The 10,158-nt window shown below is 34.8% G+C and overlaps 1 protein-coding gene and 1 long non-coding RNA gene across 2 annotated transcripts in view; one reads left to right on the plus strand and one right to left on the minus strand.

The window, feature by feature from the left end:
• The window catches only part of LOC126606541 (uncharacterized), a 91,874-nt gene that overhangs the window by 20,412 nt on the left and 61,304 nt on the right, over positions 1-10,158 (plus strand). The window lies entirely within an intron of this gene.
• On the minus strand, positions 3,338-5,510 carry LOC126606539 (protein SRG1-like). Its single transcript, XM_050273935.1, has 4 exons — positions 5,203-5,510; positions 4,713-4,960; positions 4,012-4,339; positions 3,338-3,820 (listed from the first exon to the last, which is right to left on the minus strand). The coding sequence occupies exons 1-4, from the start codon at positions 5,458-5,460 to the stop codon at positions 3,557-3,559; spliced, it is 1,098 nt and encodes a 365-aa protein (XP_050129892.1). The 5' UTR covers positions 5,461-5,510; the 3' UTR covers positions 3,338-3,556.

Here is a 10,158-nt window from a genome sequence, read left to right on the forward strand (position 1 = left end):
ATTTCTCCATAAACATTGACCAATAGGATGCCGCCATGTGTAGGATAAAACCCTAACACTATGGCCGACCCTCTCCCCTATATATATATATATATATACACACACACACACACACCCCATATTCTACCAAATTTCAAGAGCTTTTTGCTACCCCTAAAAAGCCCTAAATACTTTCCTCTCTTAGAGAAATTGACTTGGGCATCAAAGATCCATTGGCCTAACCCCTCCCCCCCACCTTGTGGGCGCGTGAGGCTTAGGACCTTGATCAAATGTGTTAATTGTTTTGCAGGTGCATTTTCGTCAAGACTGAAGACGGCGGAAATTTGCATCGACACCGAATATACAAACACAATTTGATAAGAAAAAAGCTTCTAAACACACAGACTCCACAAGATTCCATTGATTGGAGAGATTGTACAAATGAGTTACGTATGAACAGTGCAGCCCAATACACTACTACAAAAGAGCCTTATTGTGTCGGTGGGTGGTGTTGCTTTTATACAATACAGTGGCAGATAAGACATTCCGACACCCACTTAATATGGTATCGAAGTTACCGTCGGTTATAACCGACATAAACTGTTAATGTCGCTTATAACCGACATAACGTTAGCATCGGTTAAACGACAATTGATGTCAATTCTAGTCAACACTAATCATAGTTTTTAAATATTTTCAAAGACAGTGTCGGTTGTAGCCGACATAGGTTTTAATTTTTATTACAAATTTTGAAACCCGATGTCGGTTGCAACCGACATAATGTTAGCATCGGTTAAAAGAAATATTTTCAAAGCCGATGTCGGTTGTAGCCGACATAGGTTTTAATTTTTAAAAATATTTTGAATTAAAAACCTGCAAATTCTGCAAGCAGCAAACTAAATCAGCCGTGTCTGCCTTATCTTTCAAATGCATCTCTACATCTTCCTGTCAAAGTAATCCACGGTCAAAGAATGCAGGATTGAAAAGACCAAAAATTATACAAAGCATGCAACTAAAAGCAGCTAAAAGTTTCACCCAAACATATAAATTTCTGATCTAGATATTTCATATTAGATGAATCCTAGATAAACGTCACTTAGCAACCGTTATTAGAAGAAACCAACAAAGCCAAAATAACCCTGAATTCATGCTAAAACAAACCCAAAATAACACTGATTCTGAATTTTCGACTTACGATGTGAAATCAACAAAGAGAAAGAAGAAAGCAAGAAACAAAGAAAGAGAGGCTAGGCTGCCTTACCATGCAAGGGTCAAGCTCAAAGAAGTCAGCAGTGTAAGCCTTCCTCTGGCTTTCCCACGCTTCTCTTCTCTGGCTTATTCCCGACCAATTCCAACAGCAAGCACCGCCATTGTTAACTCTCACAAATTACAGACAAACATACACAGAAACAATACGAGGTTGCAAGAAACGGGAAATGAACGGTACCGATTCCGATGTAATGGCCGATTTGAGCATCGTCCCACTTCTCGGCGTCGACTCCTCCGCCGCAGTACAATTCGCACACCTTCAAAATGCCCCTTCAAAATGCAGATATTGATATTTCTAGGGCGGAGTTAGACCATGGCGTAAGGGTGGACGAAGATTCTGGTGAGTGCAGCTTTTGCAAACTCATGGAGTCGGTGGTGAGTGGACGGCATTGGTGAGATAATTTGAAATATTAGGCGGGAAATTTCCTGCTTGTTTTGCATGAGGAAATGGATGGAGAAGACGTAAGTGTTAGACTTAGTGTCGGTTTTAACCGATCCTATCATGTTTTAATTTGACACAAGTTTCATTAAACCGACGCTACATGAATTTCAAAATGTGTGTCAGAAGTTGATGTCAGATCAGACTGACACCAACATTAATTTAAACCGAAGCTGTGATTTTCAATAGAGATTGTCAGAAGTTGATTGGTTCATTTAACTCGACGTGACTATCAATAAAGTGTGTCAGGTTGGCGTCGGTTTTAACCGACACCATGTACTTTTAATTCAACGTCAGTCAATCAATGTCGGTTTAAACCATGCCAACTAATTACCCATATTTAAACGCCTCTCTTTCCCATTTGATCCGTGCTTTCATTTCTCCCTGAATTTCAGTCTTTCTTCTCCTTCCCCATTTCATCCCTACGTCCCTTTCTTCCTCATTTTCAGTTTTTCCTCTTCTCCTTCCCCATTTGCTATGGATCCCCATTTTGAAGATCAACATTCTGAGGAATTCCAATTCGAAGAGGAAGAGCTCAAAGGTGGTTCATTTTTAAATTATTATGATTATTAATTTTAGTTTCTGTTTTGTATTCTAACTAGTTTTATGCTGAAATTGAAAATTTATTTTTGTTTCTTGGTTCTTAATTGTTTTTTCTGTATTTTTAATGATCAACTCAACGGAGACGCGGACCCTCAATTCCAAATTGGAAAGAATAGCCTTGTTCATTTGATTCGTTTGGAAAATGCATTAGTGATAATTCTAGTGCGTTTTCTAAACATGTAGCGGCAGAGGTTAGAGATTACAAAAATATTCCAATGGTGGTATACTGGAATAAAGAAAAAACAAAGGCAAATGTTTCATGATTTATTTTATTATACCTTGAAATTTGTCTAATAAATTCTTTTATTTTTCAGGAGATTGCGGAAAAAAATAAGCATAATTGGCAATTGAAAACTATGACCCACACATCCGGTTCAAAATCTTTTGCAAGAGTTCAGGAAGAATTTGTATGAGTTGTACATTTTTAAGAATTGTAGTTAATTTTAAATTTAATATATAGTCGGTAGAAATTTTATTTTTAATATGAAGTTTGCTTAAAATTGTTTGTTTTTTTCATTGACATATGGTGGGAATTATTTTTATATAATTTTTTATATTATTATTAATTAAAAACTAACGTAGGGTTTTTTATTATTATTAATATATTTGGTGTCGCTTATGGACGACATCATAATAATTATTTTATGTATCTAGATGTTATTTAATGTCGGTTAGGACCGACAATAGGTTTGATATTTTAATTCTTTAATTGTTGCTCGGTTAGGACCGCCATCATGTCAAAATTCAACATCGCTTCTAACTGATATAAGTTTAGATGTCAATTTTAACCGACGTTATTGTTCTTTTTATTTTATATTACTTTGCTTCTTAGTGGCAGATTAAGGGGACTAACCGACGTCAATACCCTTTTCGTGACGCTAGTAACGGTGTCAATTCTCCTATCCGACATTGCACGATTTGATGTCGGATTTTTACCAAAAATCCAACAATAATTGAGATTTCTTGTCGATTTTTCCACCGCCAGTGATAGCCTGTAGTGATAATTTAATATCCCCTTGGCATGCATATGACAATTCATGCAGTACGTTCGATAACATGTCGGTACATTATATTATTAATATATTATCAATAACATTCCATTGTGTTATTTCGACAGTCTACCATTTAGTAACGAACGAGCGTCTTGTCCAGAGAATAAATTGCTTGATCACCACCTAGTTTGGTCTGAAACACATACGTGCTACAATGGAATAGTAGAGGTTTGGGAGAATCTAATGATGGTTTGGGAACTAAAAAGGGGTCTTGTCAAGTAGTTTGAGATTTGGTTCGAATCCTGGCAAACTCCAAGGTTTTCTTGCCTTGCAACTTGTTTGTTACATAGCGTTTACTGTACTCTCCATGATTGTATCTTCTATACTTGCATGGGTTGTTTTCATCCACCAATTCTGCCATTGGGCCAACCTCTATCTCATAGCTAGGAGCATAAAATGTCACAATTGAAAGCCTGTCTTTCTCCTTGTGAGTCACTGCTCTATGCTCCACACTCTTGTATTTCCCATTTGTAAGAACCTGCATTTCATTTTTATGTTAGTAAAATAATCACACACCAAATACCACTTTTAATAATCAATATCGAAAATTAGGTGAGATTAACTCATCAGTCAGAAAGTGCAATCACCCACCCTCAATCTCAAAAAAGAGCTTTCTGCCCGTCCCTATATTAGGAAAGATTTTCTTATGCTACCAATATTTTTACTCACTTCGATGGTGTCTCCAATGTTGATGACAAGTGCATTTGGAATGGGCTTAACAGGGACCCATCTGTCATCTTTGAGGATTTGAAGTCCCACCGAGTTGCCCTTCCCTTGCTGCAAAACTGTGAGGGCACTTCCATCTGAGTGTGGACTTAGTCCCAAAACTAGGTCAGGTCTTGGACAGGGAGGGTAGTAGTTCATCCTTAGGGCTTGCACAGCCTCCCCAAACATATTTTCAAACACATCACCATTCAAGCCAAGGCTCATGGCTATGTATTTCAGCAGATTCTGGCACAGTTTCCTCACTTCCGTTGAATAGACCTCTACACTTTCACTTGAGTGAGGGAAAAAAAATAAGGAAAAGGTTTAGACTTTAGACTTTAATAATTATAAAAAGAAATTACTTGGGACTTTAGACTTTAATAATAATAAAAAGAAATTACTTGGTTTTTCCGAAGAAATTAGAACATTTGACACATGAACATAAATTTTGTGTTGAGGTACTCACCCCAATAAAGTCATCTTGCACTCTAATTTTATAAAAGCAAATTTTGTATGTTAAAGGAGTGCATGAAAACTTTTTCAAGTGTCAATAATAGTTTCCTTGTGTTTTCAATGAGTTTTTGTACATATATCAAAACGTGACTTGCATGGAAACAGTATGCCAATAAAAAACTATATATTTTGAAGCATGGAAGAAACTTTACCTAAAATTTTCTGGGTTTGTTGGCCATAACATGGGGCTTCTTATAAAGTTTGGTACAACCCCAAGAGCAAACATGTTGCACCAGTCTAATTTCTGGTCTTCTGATAACACAAAAGCCTGGCCATATCCCTGAACAGTCCCGGGAGCCAGTGCATACTTCTTCTTCTCTTCCAAAGGCAGCATGAAAAATTCCTTGGCCACCTTCTCTATGCTCTCAAGTATACTCAGATCAATCCCATGATTAACCACCTGCCATATAATAGTCACCTCGATCGGACCAATCATTAGCTTCTATGGCTTGCTATGTTTTTTTTATACAAGCGATATTTCTACATTACTCCATCTAAATCACGGAAAGGGAGTTTGGGAGGTTCGAACTTGGGTGCAAAGAGGAGTGCACACTGCTATAACCAACTTGGCTAAACCCAAGTCTACTTTACCATGTTATTCATACAAGTAAAAAGAAAAGGAGAGTTTTGTGGAAATTTTACCTGGAAAAAGCCCCAGTTCTCAGAGGCATGTGCAAGTTGGGAAATCTCAGTTTTGATTTCTTCTTTGGTTCCTTTTACAAGCTTTGAGAAATTGATGGTGGGAATGTCAGTGGAGCATGGCATGGGAGTGGCAAGAGTTGGCCTCTCAGTCATGTCCCTCACAAATCTCTCAGGAATAATGGAAGGCTTGGATTTTCTGAGTTCTTGGACATCATCGATGTGACCAACCCTGATAGGGTGAATGGGTTCTGGGGCCATTTGGGTAGGAAGCACAATTTGGAGGTAAAAAAAAAAGCAAATTGTATAGATTTGGTTAGATTCTATTTGGTAGCTCAAATTGTAGAAGCCTATATTTATAGGGAGAGAAGCAATGAGGTTAGGCACATTGTTAGGTCTTGTAATTTTATATTACTATTGTTGTTACATCAAATATTGGGTGTATGAGCTTGTGGGGGCCTAGATTTATGCACTTTCTAAAACCAAGTCATACATGTATCCCCTTGGACTAAGGAACAATCAAATTATTGGCGAATATTGCCTTTGGTAAATTTTTCGGTGGGCTTGTTACACTGCTAAATATTGATGCTCTTGATTTTACTCTTCGATAACACGTGTCTACTTATAACAATGCATTCATTTATTCTACCATATTATAATTTTGTAAAATATTAATCATATTAGTTATAATGCATGAATTGATAACATCACGTGACTATATCATTCATTTATATATTTTTGGGAACTTTAACGAAAAGCACCTGTTACTGTTCACTTTAACGAAAAACCACATTTTTACACTAAAAAATCAATCCTAATACTATTCACTTTACCTTTTATTTTGTCCTTATCATCAAAACTCAAACTTTTCAAGTCCTTTTCATTAGTTTTCTTTATATTTTTTTGGTATGAACATGTGATGCAATAAATTGTTGTTTTTGCAAGTGAAAGGAGTTCCAACAGTGTGGTGTGGTGGTAGTCCATGCAAATTGTCTGTTGTGGCAGATTTATTGGGTGGTGGTAGTAGGGGCCATTCTAAGTGCTATTCAGATGCCTTCATTTTTGCAGACCAGATCCAGTGTTCTCATCATGTCATTGTTACCTGATGCAGAACAAATGGTCAGATGGATTGAAGAGGAAATGAAGACAAAAGGGTGCAGTGGAAATTTGTAGATTTGGCTTCATCTTGACATATGATGGATTTTAGCCAATGTTTTAAAAGGCGAAGGTGTGGGCGAGGTGTTTCATGGATAGGCCCGTCTAGGTGAAAACCTGAAAGCATGAGGCGAAGCCTTACGAAACCTAATTTTTTTAATATATATATACATTTATTATATAATATACATATAAAATATAATACTTTGTAAAAATATTTATATCATTCGAAAGAGCACAAGTCAACAAGTTTAATCAAGCAATCAAATTAATCTAACCATCAAACAAATGGAATCAGACACCTAGTCTTAAGCGCTATTAATATGTATATGAGAGTTTTGAGTAATATTAGGATGAAATATGTAGTCTTAAAACAGAGGAATAAGATAATGTGACGTTTCTTTTAAGTAAAGAATATATAACAATAAAAAACAATAAAAATAAAACATGTTTACTTTTTTTCTTTTGTTGGGATGTTATGAGGATATACATAAAAAAATGCTTATCTATAAATAATAAAAACAAAAAGAAACAAAAGATGCTTATCTATCCATCTAAAAAATAATATAAAAATAAAAATGAATAAAAAAAAGATAGTGGGGTAATAAATGTAGCAAAGTGGGTTTATTTAAATTTTAAAAAGAAAGCAATTATTTTAAAGAGAGTTTTAACGAAAAATCCACAGTACTGTTCATTTTAACGAAAAACCATATTTTTACACTAAAAAGTCAAATTTGGTACTACTCACTATACTCTTTATTTTGTCCTTATCGTTAAAACTCAAAGTTTTCAAGCCCTTTTCATTAGTTTTCCTTATTTTTTTAAAACCAAAATTCAGGAGACCGTCTGTCTTCTTCATCTTCTTCGGCTCTGCAACTCATCTTATTTGCTGGTCATGGTTTTGGGGTTTTTATTTATTTTTTTTTTAAAAGCAAAAAATGGAAGAAAAAAAACACATGGATGCCTTGAGGCACGCCTTTGCCGCCTAGGCGAGCTCAGACAACGCCTTACGCCGACTCTTGGAAAACAGAGGCGGCAAGCCACCTACCCAACCTTCGAGGCCACCTAGGCGCGCCCTGAGGTGAGTCTTTTAAAACATTGATTTTAGCCAACCAAGTCGTTTCAACCTCCAAAACAATGTTTAATTTTCATAATAGAAATCAAACCTTTGAGTTGCCGTCTGATTAATATCGAATTAATAACTACTGAGTTGTTTAAGGAGTTGTAATCAGTTTATTTAAAGTCTTTGGCTATTTCAACAATTCAGAATTAATCAAATAACTTTTTGGGTTTTCTCTCACACTATGTTTGGATAAAGGAAATAAACTTGGAATTTTGGTAAATGTCACGATTTATAAATTGACTTGCACAAATTCCCTTGTTTGGATTCATAAACATAGAAATTTAGAATTTCCACATTGAAAAAAAAAATTGGAATTTGAAACCTCCAATTCCCAAGTTCAAATTCTATGTAAATAGGTATCATTTCCCAATTTCTATGATTAAGAGTTTAAAAATAACAAATTCCGTATTCAATTTCATTGTTCTTTTAGGTTAACCAAACAAGAAAATTTATAAATTCTAGAAAATAAAATCTTGTCATTTTAATTTCTGTCATTTTAAAATTCCTTAGTAATCTTAAATTTCTTCATCCAAACATAGTGTCAATCTCTGGTGGATTCCAAAAAAATTTGTTACATTTGTAATCCTTATATGCTCGTGCTACGTCACCACCCTTGCCATCCTCCAGTCACCATACCTCAACACCACTCATTTTTGCACCCTTTACTTTCTGCGCACTTTGCCGTTTTGTTTAGTGATTGGATTAAATGATAAAATAAAATAAATTCAACAGATAAATTTAAAAGAGAAGTGCTTGAGCTGAAAGGGAGTGCAAAAATCAGAAACGCTCCCCTTATATTAACTACGAAGAGTAACCTACGCGGTTGGTTAAAAATTTGTTGAACGTAAAGAAAATATTTAGACACAAAACCGTAATTAGGGATTGGATTTCAGTTTAGAGATTTTCAGTCTCTGAATGTAGTGCCCAAGATGAAGTCCAAAAACACAATGAATGAACTATGAACTAGAACTAGACCCCCACACACACCAATCTTGATGTCTTTTTGGAGGAAACTCTACCCCATAAAATTGTTTCACTCCATGCCGACACTTGTCACAAGTTTCATTTGTATATATACACACACTTGATTTCATCATTCCATGTATGACCGAATCAGCGGCACACCCTGTCATGCAATAATATATTCTGTAAACATTTACAATATATGCATATATTTTGTTCTAAAGTTAAAACTGACGATATAATTTCTTTGAAAAAGACTACCAATTAGCCTTTTATAGTTTTATATATGATAATTGTCTACATTTAATTGAGGAAGTAGGATTCAGGTTTGACTAACACGGATATAAAATTGAATATATTTGTAACGAGTGTGATATATGGTGCTAAATATCATAGGGTTTTGAGTTTTACTCATACATTATGGGTTCGAAACTATTTCTTAGAATAATCCGAGGAAGATGATGAGGAATAAGCATAAGGTCAACAGAGATATTCCAAAGCAAATAGTAGAGTGAATAGTAATATATAGTCATTGAGATTGGGAGATGGTAGTGCATGATTCTTTGATTGTTTCTTTCTAAAAACATAGAAGACTTGGGCACCATCAATCTCAATTTATATTTGATTAATCTTGTTGTTTGCGCAAGCAATATCAAGTTCTCAACTGACTAAATATCAAGCCAATTTTTCAAGGGGTAGAAAGCATTGTGCACCCGTGCATATGCATATATGTATTGATGCTAGGGCCGGCTTAGGGTACTTGGAGTAGCGGCCACCTAGCCTTTTCTGTGGGCCCTTAATTTTTTTTATTTCATTTTATGTGCATATAAATTAATGTTAGAAATCTTGTAAATGTTCAAATAAAAAATTTATAGACCTTAAGTCTTTATCTAAATATAATATCTCATTGGATTGAGCGGTTGAGCTTAACATTTGTAAAGTTGAATTATTTTATATAATTAATTGAATAAAAAACCAACAAACATGTTTTGAATGTGATAGGTGGAATGTCAAGTGACTCAAACCTATTCTTATTGATTTAAAAAAAAAAATTGTTACTTCTTTTGTCGCACTCTTCAGATTGCCAGACATCAAACCCTAAACAACTAAACCCTTCGGCCCTTGTCGCATTCTCAAGACCGGCCCAGATTGATGCACTAATTTTTAAGAGCTAGAAAGCATTGTGCACCGGTGCCTATGTGCACTGCAGAATTTTCCATTAGCCAAAGGCAAGTTAAAGTTTTAATTGCTTTCAATGTCACCACTACTTGGTTTGCTTTTCATTGATTCACTCAAAGTCAAAGAGTAAACAACAGATTGTATTTCAATGTTTAACTTATGATTTAGAATTTAATTGTTTAATATAACTAACTAATTTATACTAATCTAGGCACAATCAAAGTAGATAGTTGACTCTTAAGTAACAGAATTTAATTGTTTAATTAACCGCTTTTCATCAAAATACCATCACCTTAGCGAACCCATTTTATGTAGATTTCTCCTCATTTTCAATTGAATTATTATACCTTTTTTTTATTTTCACGTAAATAATGTCATGGATATCATCGATTTAAATTATATTTTGTAAATCATATGACGTGATTGTTGATGATTAGATTATTACTTAAGTAATGATTAATGTGTTTATTACCTATTGGTGACACATTACATTGTTTGCAAATATGGTCAAATATTTAATCTGTTTAGCATTACTTTTT

The sequence above is a fragment of the Malus sylvestris genome, chromosome 16, assembly GCF_916048215.2.
Source record: "Malus sylvestris chromosome 16, drMalSylv7.2, whole genome shotgun sequence".
Lineage (NCBI taxonomy): Eukaryota > Viridiplantae > Streptophyta > Magnoliopsida > Rosales > Rosaceae > Malus > Malus sylvestris.

What these genes read in the sequence shown, in the direction of transcription:
- LOC126606539 (XM_050273935.1), bottom strand. Translation starts at nt 5,460, where the DNA reads ATGGCCCCAGAACCCATTCACCCTATCAGGGTTGGTCACATCGATGAT. An exon ending in ACAAACCCAGAAAATTTTAG is followed by an intron (nt 4,340 to 4,712) that starts GTAAAGTTTCTT and finishes CCCTCACTCAAG; the next exon opens with TGAAAGTGTAGAGGTCTATT. An exon ending in ACATTGGAGACACCATCGAA is followed by an intron (nt 3,821 to 4,011) that starts GTGAGTAAAAAT and finishes AATGAAATGCAG; the next exon opens with GTTCTTACAAATGGGAAATA.